Raw genomic sequence first — 19,906 nt, 5'->3', positions numbered from 1 at the left:
ATGGCTTCAATGGACGGACAGCAAGAAAAAGAACAACAGTGCGGGTCCCTCACGGCTGATTCCGCCCGCCACCAGACAACGAAACAACGCTGCGTAACGCTCGTCTACAAAACAGAGTCAGAAATATCAGAAGCAAAGGTGACACCATGTAACCATGAAAGCTTGACATGAGAACAGAGAAAAGAAAGATCCACCGGGGCAGAAGCTCCAGCACAAAGCACAGAAGCTTCAAGAGATGAAAGCACACGATAAAAGCTTACACTTCCGGCTTCTTGTGAGCTAAGAACACTTGTAGTATATAGTTACCAGGTCACTGATTAGTGTTTGGACTTCACAGGTAAAAGGACAATTACAAGCAAACTTGTTGCAGTTGTACAAGGAACATGTTCAAGCATCAAAATATACTGAACAAAAAAACGTCTAGGCCTTCTCAAAATATGATAGGAGGGAAGCTTGCTTGTCCCCGGTATTCTTAACAGGCCGTGCCTTCTTTTTCGGTTTAGAGCCCTTCTCAGATGTTAATCCAGAATCAGGTGCAATAGCCCCGGAGCCTCTTTTGGTGCCACAAATTTCTGGTTCTATGCTAGGATTCTTGAGCAGGGAGAAGTGATCAGACTCGTCGTCAGCATTTGCATGTGTGTTGAATTCCAGATGTTCTTTCAGATCATCGAAGTGATCTCCTTGTGGCGATTCTTCAGATGATATACTGAGTTCCGCAGCTATATCAAAAATCTCTTGTTTTGGAGATTCCTTGAGGGACTTACCATGCTTTACCTCCATCTGGTCCTTATCATCAGTTTTCTTTGCAAAGAACTTCGATATTGGGTTTCTGTCAGCTGAGCTGAGTTGTATCTGGCAGTTAATAGAGCAAAACGTATATACGATTGTAAATTGGCATTATAGGATTGCAGAAAGGGTCCATCATTCATCCTACCAGTTCTAATTTGGCTGTACAGAGTTCAATTTAGCATTTCAATTTTTGGTTAAATATGTCCACAAATTTTATCTATTTCCTTTTGAATTGTGTTACTCACCAAAAGTAGGTTTTTACACGATTAACTTGAAGAACTCATTCAAACTTAACTTGTAACTTTTGTGTCAATTATTTATGGCAAATTACAACTTAACTGGACACACAATGTCCCTGGACAGCCAAAGCAACAAAATAAAGCATTTCTCAGATATTGCAAATCAACCAAAATTTATGCAACATATGGCATGAGGCGCCTATTAAAAATCAGTACTTGGAAGATTGAAAACACTTACTATACAGGTAAATTTATCGATATCAAGGTATGCGCCATTAATCAAACCAACAGTAACTTCCTGTAATTTATGCATCTGTTGGTCACTATATTCCAAAATTTTGCTTATTAGAAACTGTATACGAAACTCCATAATATTACTTCCAAAAACAATACAACCTAAAGCTCCAAAAATAGCCCTTGAAATAATTCTAGAAGCAGAATAAAGCATTTCTTAATCTTCACAACAAACTAAGACCACAAAATAAAAGTAGTTGAAATTAACACTCCTAATGTAACAATACTTTACCCAAAGAGCCAGTAGTAACATCTTGTTCAAGTACTAGAGGAACTAATCAGTATTGGTTGATATTTACTATTAAGCATTTTCATAGAAATTTGAAGCAATTTATGCTTCAATTTCTACTTCCTGACAATTGTCAACTAGCAATTGCATTAGTAATTCCATAAAATAACTTCTGAAGTGATACAAGTTAAGATATGGTGTACCTCTTTAATACACTCAGGCCCATCAAAGGATGGTTTACCAACTGCAGTTGTCACAGGATACCAAACCTACCAAATAATTTATGGTGAAATACAAGAAAATTCAAATAATAAGCAAAACAAGAAGAATAATTTACAAGAAAAAAAGGTTGAAATGAATTTATTCATAGACATATTGGTATATAGAAGAATATTGACAATTGCAGGAAAAAAAAGCACAAGTACAGTGATACCAAAGAATAATAAGTCCCACCACCAGATGGGATAAGCCAATTGGACTTCTAAAGCAGAACTACTTACCAGATCAGCATCCTCGTATGGCCTAAGGACAGTTTCGAATTCTGGTATGGCTTTGTTTAACCAAACATCAACAGAACCCTCATTCCTCAAGATCACGGGCATCCGATCTGCAGGTAAGTGCACATTAAATTAGTCATCAATTAACATGAAGGATAAAACATCAAGCAGTGTGATGGAAATAATATATATGTTGATGATTCACAAACATCAGATTTTCCAGATTAAAAGTGGTGAATACCAAAGCTAAAGGAATATTCCATTATAATACTTGATGAAAAGAAGTAAGACCACTATACTAGAACACAGACCACAAATGATAACAATATATGTTAACATGATAGGCCTCATCACATAATTAGTTTACGTCATCAGATAGACCATAAACATTCAGAAGTAGGCTTTTCTTACTTCTGTCGTCAGTTTTATTGTCACAAGAGAATCAGGGGATACTCTATCCTCAGCACATAATAGGACTCAGCACCTATGGCAATGAGTCTAATGGCCACCTGCCAAAACTCAATGTAGAGAAGGTACTGGAATCTTTTTGCACGAGTGGGACAAGAACAGAGATGAAACACCAAATCAAACACCTACCAAAGGATGAACGAAATCAACACGAGGAAAACAAATGTAATATGTGACGAGGAATCCTCAAAAATTCTTCGAATGAATAAAAATCTTTTATTGCAACAATATATTAGTGCTCATACAGATAATGCATGTTGCAGACTTGGGAAATCACAGCCAGCTTAATTAATTTTTTTCTGTTGAATAGATTGCACAAAGCATTCATTATGGAGAGCTTCACAACATATCTTGAAGAAGGCATGATCCTGAGTGATATTAGTATAGGTTCTAACATTTACTGTACATAACAAGTGGACAACTCTAATCCTCAGAAAGGTTCCCTGACAATTGTTCTATGCAGTCCTCAACATCAAAATCTTCTTCAGATCGTTTGGACCTATATGTCTGTTTTGTTGGTAAATGAAGCTACACTAAGATACAGCTCTGACAAACAAAGCCCTACAAAAAACAACTACCAAAATTCATTTGAGTAATCAATATTGCATAGTGTTCCCTTTTATGACAAGTTTGCATACTATTAACATTTTCAATCCCAAATCAACACAACCTTCTAATTGATAAACTCAATTACCATCAGTGCTCTTCCCTTAACTAACAAGTCTTTATGGCATGAGTCATAAGAGACATACTCATCTTGAAGAAATAGATATGTCGTTTGCCATATGAACACTCATATGGTACTAAAGATATCGATGTGGTCACAACATTTAACAGTGGATTAGAATATCAGTTACATTGTGTCATCCACCATTACTCAACCACATTTCTGTCTGATTGGACATCATAACTTTTTTTATTAGTCTTCGTCACAACTTGGCTAAGATACAGAAACAACATGCAATCCGTGTGACATGTCTTCCATCAATATATCTCATGGTTTACAAAATGGTCAGATACCTAAAAGAACCTGAGGGGTTCAAGTTGCTTGGTTGTTCAGGTAATTTAAGTTTCTAAAAGGAAAAAAGCAACAGCGCAAGTTTTGTTGCACAAGTTTTGTTTGTCAAAAAAACACAAAACAAAATAAAAACAAAAACCAAATCCATGCTTCAGACTGCTCAAAATAATGATAAAGCTTTACAGTATGTTCATCTTCTTCTACTTCTGCAATTATAAGAGCTTTATGTCAAATTGGGTTTCAAGGACATCAGCTTTTTTTAGTTTTAGCACATGAATTGACAAATTTTTAGTTATTATAATTTGCTCCATGAAGTAGATATTGAAATGGGGTGAATTGCATTGTGACTATTGTGGTACCAAAATTTACTTTGGAGCTATTCTTCTTGCAACCAATGTACCGTGACCATATAGAATGAGCCATATGACATAAAGAGAAACTCATGAAACAATTTTAGTTTATAGATGCCATGAACTTTAATTTTTTATTCAAACAATTAAATGATGGCAACAAATTGAAGAGTGTACTTGCTATCATAATGGTTAATTAATGCAGCTGTGACAGATTTTTTTGTTATTCGACCAAACCAAAAATTCTGGAAATGTTGCTACATCTCTTCCTATTTACAAAAACCTTCCATCATATTAATTTGTATTTCTCAATCTTAAACAGGGAAATTTCATAAAGCCTACTTGTCAGGCCATAACCAGTTCAAATACCTAGCCAATTTCTCCACCACTTACTAGAAACTATGATGTAAACCATCAAATTTCATGATAGAGGAAAAAGACGAAGAGATCAGACCATGAAGCCACTGCAAGGCCGATGATGAGCTTGTGGTCAGAATTGTTAAGGTGTAAAGGATATCCCCTGTAACAAAAAGCAAAACCAAGAACGTTTTATAGCCGTCAATCATGGAATTGGAATGAAACAATCCAAACGTTGTTTAGTGGGAAGAACAATAAGAAAAATGTAAAATAGAAAGGAAAAATATCATTATGACAATAAATACTACTTCAATCAATCTAATTCTTCTTTGCATAAAAATATGATTATTTCCAGCTTGACACTTAAGCCAAAGGCAATATCATATAAGGCATGCACCTGCTGCAAAATGTAACTTGTCCTGAGGATTAAATATTGCCATACATCTTATTTTATGCACAAGATATAATTTGACTGCCAAATAGGTATCTTACCAGCTTTTGTTGGTCCATATGTCAACCATGTTTCAGGTCTGCTGAATTGACAGCATAAATACATGCTTGCTGGGACACTATGAATATTCAAAGAGCCAGACTTTAGTACTCTCAAGTCTCAAGCAAGGATTTCAATCTTGCCTAAATGACACTATGCAAAACTAAGAGATGTTTCAACTTTCTACTCTTAAACATGTAGATCTTAAAATTGGTGAACTTCATATCTCATCCCTCAAGTACAAATACTTGTCCATTGTTTTTGCCCAACTTAGCAAACATATTTAGCTCTTTTACGTCATTTGTTTTAAGTCTTCGAAATGTAAAAGTAAAAAGATAACAAACTCACCTTCTGAGTTCTTCCAAGCATCATAGAGAGCAGCAAATACAAGAGGTCGGTTATCCTTGAAATGTATATAGTATGGTTGTTTTTTTGAACCATCTTTCTTCCACTCGTAGAATCTACATCCAAATGATTGCACGCACACTGATCAGGTATTAATAATCAAAATAACAAGATCAAAAACACAAAGAGTAAAGCTAGACAATTCTCAACTCCATGAAGAGTTCCCTTGCAGTCAAAGTGAAATGACATTACATGACTACAGGACATATGATTTCATATTAAAGGACACAACATGAATAAAGCTAGGTCCAATTGCATCAAGATTAACAGTTTAATCAGGCCACAATGACCAGAATTGAATATTTTGGTTCTATCTATAACCCTAACACATTTAGGGTGTTTAGGGTTTAGATATCATCTTACAGAAATTCATAATGGTATTTCTCAAAGGAAGAGATGTTGTACGAAACTAGCTTATAAATAAATAGTAATGGGAAAACAACAAAGCAGAAAAGATAAAGGTACTCAATTCTGTCATACCCTTCTACTGCCACAAGGCACCGGTTAGTAGGAACAAGTCGACGAAATGAAGCTTTCTCTTTTATTGATTCTGATCGAGCATTGAACTGCATACAAGGGAAAAGATCACAGTTGTCTTTCTCGTCAGTAGCAAGCCTAAACTTTTTGGCATGTATTGCACAATATGAAAATTTATCCAATAGTTGAAAGATATTTCTCACTCACCACCTTTTACAGATATAGGTCATTAGTTGTGGTCTAACACAATAATCTTATTTCAATAACTCATAAGTGAGAGGCAGAATTCATTACTAAAGCTGTACAAAATAAGATATTTTCCCTCTATTTTTAAGAAATCATTTCGATGATAACTTTATTTGACTTAAAAAAATGTGTTCACTTTCTGCTTGAGTATCTTACATAAATGAAATATATATGGATAATAAAGTATAATGGTTAGTGTTATGGTAATGCACTTCCTATCAATTTCTAGTAATATGTTGATGAATCTTATGTTGCATAAGAGGATGCATGTGATGTTAATTTGACAATAGAAGTTGGATCAATGTTTGCATCATCACTAATTTTAAGTTTATATTGATTACTACTCAAGGTTCTAGTAAATTAAACGTATAAAAGCAAAAAAGCACATAAAGCTACAGCACCTATCGACAAAGCGGCTGATTGAGCCAACACCTACTGGGATTGGCAAATATTTTGGGATTCCTAGAGCCAGTATACTAGTGGGATCGGGAATCCTAGTACGAGAAAAAGACCCCCTCAAGGAAGGAAACCCTGGTACTTAGAGTTTGATTCTTCTATAAAAATCTCATATATCTCTAGGTTTTAGTGGGGAAGAGCAAGATGTGAGGAATTCTATTGGTGCTCCTGGATTTCTCTCTAAAGTATCTAGAGAGAGTGCTCTCTAGGGTGAGAAAAGAGTGTAAATTCTTGGGGATTTATGTGAGAGGATTTGTAAAGAAATTTGTGCTTGGATGAGGATAACTAAAGATCATAATTTTTAGATCTCACATTGTGAAGAATTTGATTTTCTCAATGGATGTATATGGAATTTACCGAAGCACGTTAAATCTTTCGTCGGTTTTCTAATATGCTTATTTATTTGTTGATCTCTAGTAGATTTCTCTTTTGGTTTTCGATTTTTTCCTCTTTCTCTCCAAAAAGTTGGTTTAATGTTAATTTGACAATAGAAGTTGGTTTAATGTTTGCATCATCACTAATTTTATGTTTATTTTGACTGCTGCTCAGGATTATAGTAAATTAAACCTGTAAAAGCAACAAAGCACATAAGACTGCTGCTCCCGTTGACAAAGCGGCTGATGAGCCAACACTTATGCAGCTCCACAAATGATCGAAATGGCCACTTTTCAGGACACAGTGATTCACTATAGTAGATATTAACCTCAAAGCCACCAGATAACAAACCACACAACAATAAATTCAATAACCCGTAAAATCCAAATCGAATCCCTAAGCTGAATCTCCAAATGAAATGTTCAATCCAATGATTTCTGCCACCATAATTTTCAGTACCATTTTGTAGTGATCGGGCTTCTCGGTCTTCTTTGTGAAGCTGGGAACCAGACCCCACTTCATGCAACGGATGGCCGGCGACTCCTCCGCTTCTCCCGTGGCCCTCTCCACGAGCACCACCGGCAGGTACGCCCCCGGCGAAACGTTGTAGGACGGACGATAACTACGAATCAGACCCAAAAGAGGAGCCAACACCTAAGACCTTCTACCAAGAATCAAAATCCATCGCGAGAATCGAACACAGGGTGAGGGTTTATCGATATGCTCACCGGTCGATTTCGTGGGTGCGGATGGAGGCGGCATTGACAGTGAGGCCGCAAGCCCTAGCGATTTGATCGGTGTTGAGGGTGCAACGAGTCCTTCCGCACATCCTCCCTCTCTCTCACAACCGCCCTCTCTCTTCGCCTCGCTCTCCTGATTTCTCCTCCCTCTCGCTGTCGCTCCCACTCGTTCTCGATGGATTGGGAATGGGCGCGGGAAAAGAATATTGCTAAATATTGGAGAAGGGAGAGGCAGAAGAGGACACGTGGGAAGCCATCAGGAGAGAACCGGTGCATTGAGGTTGGTGAGATGATTGATCGCCTTCGCGAGCAATAAAAAGAGCTCCTTTGTTTAGTATACACAAACAACATCCCACTATTTATGTGTCCCTGTCACTCATTACAACATAAATAAATATCAATAATAAACTACAATAAATAACACAACTGTACATCAAAATGCAGACGCGTGTACACTGCATCATCTTTCTGTCTTACGGTTTTACTCACCACGGCAAAGTCACCCACTCGATGGTGGGACCCCCTAGGACGGGATTGACCCTCCGTTACCACATGATTCGACCCGAAAAGAAAGCCGTCTATAGCGGGGCCTACAGCTGGCAGAGACAGGGTACCGAGTTGCTCCCGCCTCAGAAACTGCAACCACGCCGCCCGCGTTCCGCCTCAAAAGGAGGTCCCACACGGCGCTACTCTCGGGTGACGTCGTGGGTGTCAAACAACATGCGTACGAGTAAGCGGCGGCATACGGGCAGTTATAGCCGGCACGCCCATGCCGAGCTTGCCGTCGGGACTACACTACATTCGGATCCTCTCCGGCGTCTGAACCACGTAACCTTTGATCGTGTCGTTCATCTTCCACGTCGGTGTAGATGAACGGTTGTGATGCTGGCACTAGGAGTATGCTTCTAAATACAATTGCAGAGGATCCCCTATCCCACGAGTCCTCAACCGGTCTACGTGACTAGTTTAACAAATACCCCTAATATTTCGAGTAAACTGCATCATTACCCCTAACCGGTCTGATGAAGTTCAATCTACCGTACCAAATATTTATCCGCGTCGCGTGTCGGTTTCCGTTTCATCGACTTCCGCCCATCTTGTCCGTTCGTCCGCTCAAGCAGCATGCAACGAACGGTCCGATCGGATGATGCTGCTTCTAAGCCCACCGTTTATGGTACACGGTAGGAGGATACCTCGGAAGTAACAAAAAGCACGGCAGGAAGCGATTGGAATCGGCGGATGGCCGGCTCGTTATTTTTACCCACAGAATGGGCAGAACGGTATGAATATCTACGGTTTCGCTGCCTTTACCTTCTATAAATACCCACCCCACCGGCGGAGGGAACTCGCTTCTCGTATCGCTGCTTCCTCTTCTTAGCGGCAGCTCTCTCCATATCTCGTTCTGTCCTAGGGTTAGGGTTAACTTATTCTTCAGGCGATGGCCGATGAGACGGCGACGACGGGGTTGCTGGGGTTCAAGCCGCAGCTGGTTGTGCCGGGGATGAAGGCGGAGGTAGCAGTGCAGTTCTATAAGGCAGCATTCGGAGCGAAGGAGCTCCGGCGGGTGGCGCATCCCAAGCGCAAGGCAGAGCAAGAGCTCCCCCTCATCCTCTCCGCCGAGCTCAAGATCGGCTCGTCGTTCCTGCTCGTCAACGACCGCTTCGACGACGCGTAAGCCTCCCTCGTCCCACGGTTCCTGGCCCAAGCTCCGTCATATGTACGGGTTTCGTTAGCTCATTCTTTCCCTTTCTTAAACCGATGCGGTTTTGGTGCTGACGGCAGGGGGGAGGACGGCTCCACGGTGGCGAGTGGTGGTGGAATCTTGTTGCGGCTGGAGGCGGAGGATGTGGACGCGGTCATGAAGAAGGCGGTGACCGCAGGAGCGGAGATCGTTGGCGAGGTGACGGAGGATGAGGGTGGCGTTTGTGGGAAGGTGAGGGACCCGTTCGGCGTGGTCTGGGTCATCGCGGCCGTGGGCAAGAAGTGCCCCGAGGCGGAGGCTTGAACTGGGCAGTCGCAAAGTAGTCCAACGTTGGGTATACCCTTCTATGGGTTAAAGCTTCCCTTCAAGACTGTTGTTAAGGGCGACGGACGTCGTCACAGTCGTCGTTAAAGCTTCCCTTAGACCAAGGCTCTTCTTTTGCAGGAAATGAGGCCAGGCAGACCATCGCAGCGTGGTCTCTGCGGTACCTGATACCTATTTTCCATTTCAAAGGCTTCAGCTCTTGTTTACGTTTGCCATGAGCACTCTGCTTGCCTTGTCTTTATTCCAGATGGTTTCGGGAAAGTTGGTTTTTCTCCGTGCTGATTGATACCAACTAGACGATATGTTTTGCTGGATAAGGCAGAAACGACTGCTCGTATTGATGAATGTGCTTGATCGCCGGTCAACAGCTTTTTCTATCGATGCTGATCGCAGGTAGCAAGAGTGCAATCTTTCCTTAGGTCAATGCTTAAGTTCTTTAGCATAACGCCTGGACCTGAAATTGCTATCAACATGGTGAAACTACGTGACCATTTACTATACAAAAAATCATCACATTTCAATAGACACAATGAGTAACAACTTGTACACAACCTGAAGGCCTTTTTATGACACTATTAACACAGAATCAAACCGTGCAACATATGATCTTGTGTTGTTGCCCATGATATCAAGTTTTACCTGTCAAGGATGCAGCTACATCTTCATTTTGCCACGTCTTACTAAATCAAATTCTCCTAACCTTGATGCAGAGGCAGCAGGTTGGGGGAACGGCAAACCGACAGACTCAGGGATGTCGAGGTCAACCTTTGCTGATGGACCAGCAATTGCTTTTCGGATTGCAACTTCATGCAGTGGCTGAACTTTGACCATCACCTTCTCAATCTGCATCGTATTCGACTCCAACTTGAAATTATTATTCATGCAAGCTAAAAACGTTTTTGAATATGCTAAAAATGATATTTTAATTTGCCTTCAAGACTTAAGCTACCACTAGATATTTGAAGATTTATGAATCGTTTCATATACAATCTGACAGCCTATTGGACCAATAATTTATATTCTTAATTAAAGTGACCCGAAATAATAAACCCAAATTAGTAGTAATGGCCACCTAAAGTTCTCATCAGCTGAAATCATAAAGTTCTATAATCCAACTAGAATGGAACTTACAAGCCAATGACCAGGTGAACTGGGATTATCAAATGGTAATTGACCACTTGTTTAAGATTTGCAATAGAACCGAACTGATTGTACATATTATATAAACATATAGTATATTAATATCTGCTAGACAAAATGATATAAGACTTTAAAGTATTAATTTAAATGAGTGCATAACTTTATCTTTGCATACCAGTTCCAGGTGATGAATCCGTGAATGAGCTTCAGATAGCCTCTTTTGTAAGTCATCTTCCTTTTTCCTTTCATACTCCGAGTTCTCCATTTCATTTCCTCTCTCACCTATTTCTCGATATAAAGCTGTATGAAAGTAGCATAACTCAATGAATTTTACACTTTTGATATGGGTCATTCCTACTTAAGGGTGTTCTACACTATAAAAAGACCAAATATCCATTCCTATAACAGGTTCGTCTGAAGTTCCAGGGTTTCATGCGCAGCCACAGCATGTTAATAGTTTCTCTGGCATGCCATGAGAACTGACCATGCAATTTTATCTAGGTAAAAAGGCTTGGAAAGGCAGAAACGCAGAAACGCAGAGTATAGACACGCTGTACGACCGAAGTACCTGTTAAGACAGAAAGCACCCAAATCTGAGTTGGAACGTCATAGAGTGTCTTTGCAAGTGTTAATGATGACTTCAATATCTCCCTAGCTTGTCCAGTGTCATGTAACTGAAGGGCCAAAGTGCCTAGAATTGTCAAGTACTGAGAAACAAGTTGAATATTGCCCAATTGTTGGTGTGCTATTTTCAAGCCACTGGCAAGGCGAATTCTGCATAAAAGATGTATAAGCTGGGATTACTTGAAAACTGAACAGTAGGAGTTTTCAATTTCCATTAGTAACAATGGACAATAGGCACAAATTATAAGCGACAGACAGATAGTTTTCAAAAATCACTTTCTCTGAAATATAAAGGTTATACACAATTTACCCACTTATAAGCTGATCTTCACTACAAGCAGTTTCTCATATAAGAAGGAAGAAAAGCCAGGTGAAGAGTTGCAGGAAGACCATTACATTCGAAGATGCGAAAATACAAAAACAACCGGGTTTCAACAATTATATCCACCTACAAACAGAAATATTTTTAAAAGTGTTTTGCAAAGTGGCAAAATAAATGTTTGACAGAGAACCACTTTCTACGGTAAAAGATCTGGTAATCATGAAAATGTTTGCAAAAACAAGCATGACTGACATATATAATATGCCAAGACTACACGTTGCTAAGAGATCTTAGAGGACAGGAAAGCAACAATAACCTGGTTATCACCATCACACAGCCACAAAACACAAATTTCATAATACAATCTGGTGACCTAATTGTATTGTAGCTTTCTGGGAATGATATGAAGAACTTTGACATGAATAGCTCAGATTTTACGTCTGTAATATATTATACTTGAGTCTCAGATTTTTTTTATTAATATTATTTGTGTATAACATGTTATACTCTACCAGACTTATTTATATTACAAACTTTCCTGTAATAGGTGCTATGATTTTACACTTTATAAAGAACAGTAACACCTAGATAAAGCTAGAGACATAGCTGAAGTAAGACAATCTCAAAAATCAACAAATAAAAGAATCAATAATACCATGAAACAGCTGAGAATGATGAATGCATTCACTTCTCAAATATTAATTGAGCCATGGATGAAATGAGTTTTGCTCTAAAACAATCATGTGAATTAGTTTGTCTCACAAAAATAAATGCATTCAAGAATTGAGTGCTTTGTCATGAAAAGTTATTCTAGAGAAACATGAAAAGTATACAAGCAAAAGCAATTTAGGAAGGACAGATTTGTCCAGTATCAGGTATGTAAATACATCAGAACTGAATAACCTTGTCAAGACTGATAACAATCAAACATCACATGGCATAAAAGCATGGGCAACAGGCTGATACATAAATGGTTTCAGTTATTTTGTCCTAATTTAACATGCTTCTTTGTCTCTTTCAATAGATAGAGTAGCATCATACACAATCAAAGAAATTCCAACAAATAGAGAAAAAGAATTAAGACTTCCTGAAAGAACTGATAGGAACAAAATCAAAGGAACATGGTTGCCTTCAAGCAAAGACATAGACGACACAGTTACAAAAAGTTAAAAACAACTAGAGATAATCAAGACTCTTCTTAAGTATAATGTTATGTAAATAATAATTTAACATTCATACCGTGCCTCTTGTAGATTATGTTGCCTCATCAACAAAAGTCCATAAACAAAGATGATACATGTTTTCTCCCGCACTCCAACAAACGAATCCATGATTCTGAAAACTGGACCTACCAAATCCAGGGCCTATAAATAAATTGAAGAAAACTACTCAGTTGCATACAATATTCTAGACGGTCAAAGAAAAGAAAAATACAAGAATAGTCTTAAACTTCCTGGTCAAAGAATTTACCTTTGAAGATGATTCAGCATCTCCAATACAGATATAGGAGACAGCTGCATAAACGTGGCACATAGATTGCACAGATTTGCTTTCGGTAAGCTAAAAAAAGAAACACAATTTCTGTTAAACCAAAATTATGGTAGTCATGTCAGCTCAGCATTCTTCATGAGTAAAAAATTAATATGGATGAGCAGAACACTGTAACATGAGATCGGAGACCTTTGTAGCTTCAGTAAAATGGAAAGCAGCCTCATGAAAGCAACCAACCGAGTGAGCATACTGCCCTCTAAGCATTTCAATAGTGCTTTCACATCCTTGCAAGATTGTTGGGAAACGAACAAACCAATCCTTCATTTGCACTAATGCCTGTGAGAAGAGGGTAAAAAAGTTGAGATAGAGAACACAGTTACACTGAAGCTAATAAACAATGAAAAGTACTATGTTACTTGGATTCTCTTGAAGCTTTAATCATTGGTATCTAATACATGCAACCACAGATTTCATTTCAGAAATCAGCCGCATTCACTTCACTACAAGAATCTTGATCTATTTGAAATCTACAGTTAGTCTCTCTGATGAGGACGTTGAGATGGAGGAATGAGGGGAATATTAGAGAAGGTCCATATACACTCTTGTGCAATTCAGGATAATTCCAAGGGAAAAATGAGGGGAAACTGGAAGGTTTTGCAGACATATTCAAATAAGACTTATAGATGCACCAAATTCATATGGTGAATTAATTATTATTAATGATGCATGAAGAGATAGAATAAGGCATTAAGTTTGTTAGAAACAGCATAAACATATTTGATAGACTTAGTTGATTAAATATATTGCCCTCAACAAAGTTCAATGGTGAAGAAGATCCAAGTTAATGGAAGCTCATAGCCTTTGATCACCTAGATCCATAAGAAGACATTAAGTTTGTTAGAAACAGCATAAACATATTTGATGGCCTTAGTTGATTAGGTATATTGCCCTCAACAAAGTTCAATGGCAAAGAAGATTCATGTTAATGTAAGCTCATAGCCTTTGGTCACCTAGATTTAGGAGTTATTCACATCATTGATGTTTTATTTGTTTTATTTTATTATTAGGCTAGATTCTTTTGTATGATACTTTTGTGATTTTAATGATTTCTGATACTTGGGTATTTGTTTCCCATTTTTTAGATAAGATAGACACAATTATTTCCATCATACATATATCACTAGGATGGAAAGTAGCTTAAGGGTGGAAGAAACAGAAGTTTACTCTTGAGCCTATATGAGAACAGCTTTACCAGCTCATCTGCACTTGAGTTTCTCCTATTTTTAGTATTTTTAGCAGATCCAGCTTGACTGCCATGAGCCTTTTCCTAGTGAGACATGAACTCGTACATACATTACCAAATAATTCATGAATTCATACCCACTACTTTAGGGCTTAGCCTAAATTTACAGTCTCCTAATAATTTTGATTTGAACATATTGTTGTTGTTGGTTTATTTTTTGAATTGCTGGTAGATCTTTTTTTTCTTTTGCCAATAATTAAAGACTTGCTAGAGATGATTTTCTCATTCGGATTTTTCTTTCAATGTTGAACCTTAGTTATTCACTTATTCCTTTACTACATAAGTTGATATTGAATTCTAACTTAGTTTTACGATTTATTCAAAATTCTTTGTGCATTTCAAAAAAATCTGCATCATGTAACTGCATCACATGTAATGACCCCAAAGGTATGAGCAAGCCTCATAAGTTTTAATGGTTTCTGCTCTAACCCGGTAATACATGCAGAAACTAAGACGCCACAACTCTTCTAGTATTCTGTCCGAATTGATATGCTTGTTGACAAATTATTAACTTAGAAAGTGTTTTTTTACATCGGATAATAATACTGTCAGATTCAATTTTTCAGAAGATTCAGAAACAACTGTTTCACAAACACAACTGAATTCCTTGTGTTCACAGTTAGTATCAAATAAATATTCAATCAACATGTCAATCAATAAATAAAAATTTAATTCAAGTCTTGTTCAAACAATCAAAACAGAAATTTCACAGCGATGCAAATTATTCAATTCTAATTATTGGTGCAATTTAAATAAAAAAACTAATGAAGCATCACAAGTTACCTGAAACATTGAAGTTCAGACATTATGTAAGGATATTTACCTATTATTCGATGTTTAAGCTGATGACTTATGCATAGAAGAAAGATTAGATGGAAAGGAACAAGTCAAAGACAGGGAGCTAAGACGATCGAAAACAGAAGGAAACCACTCCTGAATTAATTTCTCTATATTTTTAAAAAGGCATAACTTATTTATATTTTGTTGTCACTATATCTTTGGAACTGCACTATCAAGAAAAGAGGCACATATCATGAAACTCAATCTTTGTCTTGTAAGTCCCATAGAAGGTACCACAAACTTTATCAACAACCGGAGCAAATGTTACCAGGGAATCATAACAAAGTCAATGAAATGAATTCTACAATACAACAAAAATATATACTCAGTCATTGAGCCATCAGTAGTTAAGAGAATCTACCTCTTGAGCTTCAACAAACTCCGACCGAGTAAGTTCTACTGCAACTTTGTTTTCCAGGAATTGCATTAGAAGCATCAGATACAGTCCAGCCATCCAGATTGCTGAGTGCTGCAAATCCACCTCTAAGCACCATATGAACACTTCTTATGATAAGTAAAATTGAAAAAGGCAACGATTTGGACAAAAGATGCAAAGAACTAAATTTATCTAGAGTAAACTAATCTATATTTTTGCCAACTCATTAGAAATAGGATCTGTCTCAAGTAACGCCAGCCAACAATATGCATATGAGTACACTGCAAATCCTTCCCCAGCATGGCATCTCATGGATCCCTGAGCCAATACCATGCTGGGACCCTGGAAGAGTGGACTGAAACTCATAACCATGCTCAGAACATAAATGTACCATTAATTATATAGGTAATTGGACAAAAGACTCAAATCCAATATATAATTCCTTATGGTGTTGTCTTTCAATATGTCAAAAGTTTTCCACCCAGATTGCATTGCCCGGTCTAATAATGGTAAAATTCCTCTTCTGCCAAATTTTTCTCATAATCCCGACATCGTCTTGGACCAGTCTGTCGAGATTTTTCCACTTTTTTTCATTTGATTTTTGCACAAGCTTTGTTGTCATTATCAAATAATACAGCAATCAATTAAATTAATTCTTCATTACATACATTTTCATATACTCATTTATTCCTGACTTGATCTTTTGTAGATTCCAACAATGATTAAAACACATGGAGCATTGCACTCATGCAATGTAATCAAATGTAGATGATTTAGACAGTTATACATTGGATGCTTTCTAAAAAGCAAAATCATTTGGACAAGATAATTATGATACAAATATGCAAGATATTTCATAGAGAATGTGAGTATCCAAGCACCCTAACCACAATCCAAACCCAACCCCAGGCCTATCAAAAATCCAAAAATAGTAATTAAGAAGAAGCACATATACACAATTTTGTTCCCCCAACCTCGACCCCCTCACCCCTATAATACAAGGTACAAATAACAAAAAAATGCTGAAGAAAAATATAATATAGCATGATAAAACACTGAGAGCAGAAACTACATACCTCTCCTACCATCGACGACACCTAATTTCGCTAGTTCCTCTGCACACAAGTCAGGAGATCTTCATGTAAGAATCTAACACAAATTATATTTAACACGATTTGAATACTTTCTAGAAAAATATTACTTTTTTTTTTGCCCTCAACTCAGTTTCATTCCATGCATCACATGCTTGGAGTAAAAACCGTAACAATGCAATTATTTGTTATTAGGTATTTTGAGCCACTAAGGGAAGATAATGCAAGACAGGTTCATGGAACCAAATACCAGATAGATGACTATGTTATTCAACCATGTCAATCATAAAAATTAACCACAAAAACACAAAAAAAAAAAAAACTGAATGAAATACAGCAAGATGTGGCTTATCATACACAAATTTACCATAAATTAACTGCAGTCCAGACTGTATCCGCCTTCCACACTCCTTAAATACCCCCTTTGGGCGACCCAACATGACAACCATGAGATCCACCAATGCAGAGACAGCACCTCTCGGAAGCCACTCCCCATCCATTGGTGGAGGTGCCAATAGCAACTTGTCATCAAGATCCAACAACTTGTTAGTGGAGTCCACCCCAGTAGCCATTCTCAACTGCTCCTGAAGCTGGCTCTGCTTCTCGTACAATGACAACCTATCTCTCCGCTGTAAATTAGATTGGAAGAGGCTCCTATTCACAGAATTCAGCTCTGCAATTAATTCTTTCACATGCTGAACCTTCTGCTGCTCGCTTTTCATGGCGGCATCCAATTTTTCAACATGCTGAGCTGCACCCTTATAGTCACAAATCCTCAGCAAATAGAAGGTTTGGAGCAACTCGTTATAGAAGAACAATCCAATGTAGTGCTGTCTCTGCAGCAATAGAACTAGTGAGATCATCAAAATAGGGTTATACGAATTGCCTATGTTGAGGGTGAAAATGGCAGGAAGGTGGAACCTGGTCGAACGGAATGGACTCCCACAGCTCGAGACACTTGCGGACAGTGTCTTCGACGGACGATGGGTCCTCCCAGTGAAGGAGGTGGACGTGGAGGGCAGAGGCTGCAAAGAAGAGCTGCAGCTCAGAGCTGCGGAGCTCCGCAGCTGCCCCAAAGCCAGAGGAGAGAGCGGAGAGAGCGCCAGGGTGATCCCCGTCGATGACGAGGGTAGAAGCGAGATGGGAATAAAAATTCGCAGACCAAAGAAGGGTGGCAGCAGGAGGGAGGGAGCCACCAGCAGCGGAGGACGAGAGGAGGTCGAGAGCACGGAGGAGGATGTGCTTCTGGGAAGGGATGGCGCCGATGAGGTGGTAGCAGCGGGCGAGGAGGGAGTGGGCGCTGAGCTTGAGGTGGAGGGCTGCGGAGCGGGCGGAGGAGAGGAGTAGGAGGGCGCGCTCGAGGTGGGCCTTGGCGTGGTTGAGGTTGTGAGAGCGGGACAGGAGGAGGTGGGCGAGGCGGAGGCGGGTGCGGATCTCCACGAGGGGGAGTAGAGAGGCTCCGCACTGGAGGAGAGACTCCAGGCACTTGGCGGCTGCGCCGTAATCGCGGCGGAGTTCCGCCTCCTCCGCCAGCGACCATAGGCCCTCCACCACCGCCTCCATAACCGGAGGTCCGACGAGCCGATGCTAGGGTTAGGGTTTGGAAGGCAATCGGGCAGCGGAAAGGAGTCAAAAACAAGGAGAATGAGAGAGGAGAAAAAGAAATAAAACAAAGGCGGCAGAATGCAACTAAATCATACTGTTGACTGAAACTATACCGACCCAATAACACGTGCGTTGAACGTGTTCTTGAAATTTCGAATTTGGATTCAAACATAAATCGGATTTATAAAAAAATATTATTATATATATAATCTAATATTTTATTGATAAAATTGAGAAACTAATTATGTGTTGAATGTGTTTGCTACGAGATATAGCAAATATTTTATCCAAATAAATGAATAATTTAGATGATCGATTCATCGAGTCGATGAATCGACCATCATGTCAAACAATCATATGTTTAATCAAAAACTGAATATCAAATCAAATGATTAGTCCATCTGTGAATCATTTGATATGTTAGATTAAATAATTATTTGAGTAATGAAATCAAAATTAATTATACTTCCAACTCTTACTGAACTTTTACTGTACTTCTTGTTAACGGGGATGGAAGGACAAGGTCAAGTTGGAACTCGCGTCTTTAGAGTCAACCCAAGGTGAGATTTAGATTCTTACTTCGGCATTATCTTCTTATACAAGAGGTCAATGTTATGAGGAAGATTTCCGACTCGACCCTTCTAAAGCTTAAGTTAGTATAAGGTAGATCCAAAAGTGTTTCTTTGTGTCTGAGGTCCAATTCTACGGTGTTGATCGGAGGGTCGATATTTATACATTTCGCAGGGAGTCAACTATACTCAGGTCGTTAAATAGTCGTTGATGCTCCAAGCGATCGGTATGTATTCTCTAAGTGATACGAGTCGACCTATACTGTTTCACGCCATGCGGCATCATCTTGTAAAACCTCGAGCAGTATGAGCACGGTCGTATGTCGTCATAAGGATGTTGTGTTTCTTCAAGTTTGTACCTACGCACGTGCCTTCTTAGTACCGAGGTGTGATTGTCAACTTTGAGGTGTCACGTCAACTTCGAGATACCACGTAGACTTTGAGGTGGTCGTCGATCATCGTGGCAACATAATATTTCCTATCAAGTTTAATAAAATTAATAAATTATATGTAATTCAAAAGATATTTATGAGTCTAGTACTCAAACGAGAGTTGTAATATTTGGACTTAAATAAAAGTAACCTTAAAATTCTCAAAAGAGGTTGAAGAATTAGGATATCAAGGATGAGACGTAGAGTCTCCCTAGGAATAAACCAAGGCTTTCTTAGCAAGAATATTTAATACTTTAAAATTGGATAAAAATTGAGTATGTCAAAAACATGTGAGGGAGAAGAAATGAGGATGAGGCCTCCTTAGAAATTGATTAATTAAGAATATCCACTTTACGAAGGATGAAGAGTTCCTTAGAACAAGATGTGATCCTCAAACGAGCTCTTAATTCGATCGAAAACCATATGAGAGAGGAACATACCTTCCTTCAAATATGACACATGGCTAGAGTTGACCTATGCCCAATAAACCTTATTAATGACACATATTTTCCTTATTAATGATATCATTTTTATGACCAAATAGTATACTTTTAATTGATAAAAAATAATGTCCATATCAGACACCTGATAAATTTTTAAAAGACAATATATCCAATATACTTTTTTTTGGGGGGAAAGAATAGCTAAACTAACTTAT

General features: G+C 38.6%; 3 protein-coding genes across 7 annotated transcripts; 1 reads left to right on the top strand and 2 right to left on the bottom strand.

The window, feature by feature from the left end:
* Positions 1–236: 236 nt before the first annotated feature.
* LOC135622700 (uncharacterized) lies at positions 237–7,715 on the bottom strand. 2 transcript variants are annotated; one of them, XM_065124758.1, is made up of 8 exons: positions 7,419–7,715; positions 7,150–7,344; positions 5,617–5,702; positions 5,080–5,192; positions 4,339–4,404; positions 2,052–2,158; positions 1,755–1,820; positions 237–852 (listed from the first exon to the last, which is right to left on the bottom strand). In XM_065124758.1, exons 2-8 carry the CDS (start codon positions 7,210–7,212, stop codon positions 421–423), a joined length of 933 nt encoding a protein of 310 aa, XP_064980830.1. In that variant the 5' UTR covers positions 7,213–7,344; positions 7,419–7,715; the 3' UTR covers positions 237–420. The 2 variants fall into 2 exon arrangements, with proteins under 2 accessions (XP_064980830.1, XP_064980828.1); XM_065124756.1 differs by having other exon boundaries at positions 7,150–7,312; positions 7,419–7,710.
* Positions 7,716–8,752: 1,037 nt separating this feature from the next.
* LOC135622697 (uncharacterized protein At5g48480-like) lies at positions 8,753–9,948 on the top strand. Of its 4 annotated transcripts, XR_010491149.1 has the most exons (4): positions 8,753–9,101; positions 9,213–9,466; positions 9,577–9,616; positions 9,704–9,948. XR_010491149.1 is itself a non-coding variant. In XM_065124753.1 (3 exons), exons 1-2 carry the CDS (start codon positions 8,869–8,871, stop codon positions 9,433–9,435), a joined length of 456 nt encoding a protein of 151 aa, XP_064980825.1. In that variant the 5' UTR covers positions 8,753–8,868; the 3' UTR covers positions 9,436–9,466; positions 9,577–9,726. The 4 variants fall into 4 exon arrangements, 2 of the variants coding, with proteins under 2 accessions (XP_064980825.1, XP_064980824.1); XM_065124753.1 differs by having other exon boundaries at positions 9,577–9,726; XR_010491148.1 differs by having other exon boundaries at positions 8,758–9,101; positions 9,213–9,616.
* On the bottom strand, positions 9,929–18,326 carry LOC135622696 (sister chromatid cohesion protein SCC4-like). Its single transcript, XM_065124751.1, has 10 exons — positions 17,565–18,326; positions 17,011–17,479; positions 16,629–16,667; positions 15,538–15,659; positions 13,223–13,369; positions 13,013–13,102; positions 12,782–12,906; positions 11,165–11,370; positions 10,772–10,896; positions 9,929–10,299 (listed from the first exon to the last, which is right to left on the bottom strand). Exons 1-10 carry the CDS (start codon positions 18,204–18,206, stop codon positions 10,111–10,113), a joined length of 2,154 nt encoding a protein of 717 aa, XP_064980823.1. The 5' UTR covers positions 18,207–18,326; the 3' UTR covers positions 9,929–10,110.
* Positions 18,327–19,906: the final 1,580 nt, after the last annotated feature.

Source organism: Musa acuminata, chromosome BXJ2-9 (assembly GCF_036884655.1).
Source record: "Musa acuminata AAA Group cultivar baxijiao chromosome BXJ2-9, Cavendish_Baxijiao_AAA, whole genome shotgun sequence".
In the NCBI taxonomy this organism is placed as follows: domain Eukaryota; kingdom Viridiplantae; phylum Streptophyta; class Magnoliopsida; order Zingiberales; family Musaceae; genus Musa; species Musa acuminata.
The sequence above is the reverse complement of the archived record's forward strand: the minus strand, read 5'-3'. Positions and strand labels throughout refer to the sequence as shown.

Coding starts and splice junctions, on each gene's coding strand:
- LOC135622700 (XM_065124756.1), bottom strand. CDS start 7,519: ATGTGCGGAAGGACTCGTTGCACCCTCAACACCGATCAAATCGCTAGG. Junction 5,193..5,616: donor TGCCTTGTGGCAGTAGAAGG/GTATGACAGAAT, acceptor ATTTGGATGTAG/ATTCTACGAGTGGAAGAAAG. Junction 4,405..5,079: donor TGCTTGGAAGAACTCAGAAG/GTGAGTTTGTTA, acceptor TTTTTGTTACAG/GGGATATCCTTTACACCTTA.
- LOC135622697 (XM_065124753.1), top strand. CDS start 8,869: ATGGCCGATGAGACGGCGACGACGGGGTTGCTGGGGTTCAAGCCGCAG. Junction 9,102..9,212: donor AACGACCGCTTCGACGACGC/GTAAGCCTCCCT, acceptor TGCTGACGGCAG/GGGGGAGGACGGCTCCACGG.
- LOC135622696 (XM_065124751.1), bottom strand. CDS start 18,206: ATGGAGGCGGTGGTGGAGGGCCTATGGTCGCTGGCGGAGGAGGCGGAA. Junction 16,668..17,010: donor TGGACTGCAGTTAATTTATG/GTAAATTTGTGT, acceptor ACTTGTGTGCAG/AGGAACTAGCGAAATTAGGT. Junction 15,660..16,628: donor TGTCGTCGATGGTAGGAGAG/GTATGTAGTTTC, acceptor TATGGTGCTTAG/AGGTGGATTTGCAGCACTCA.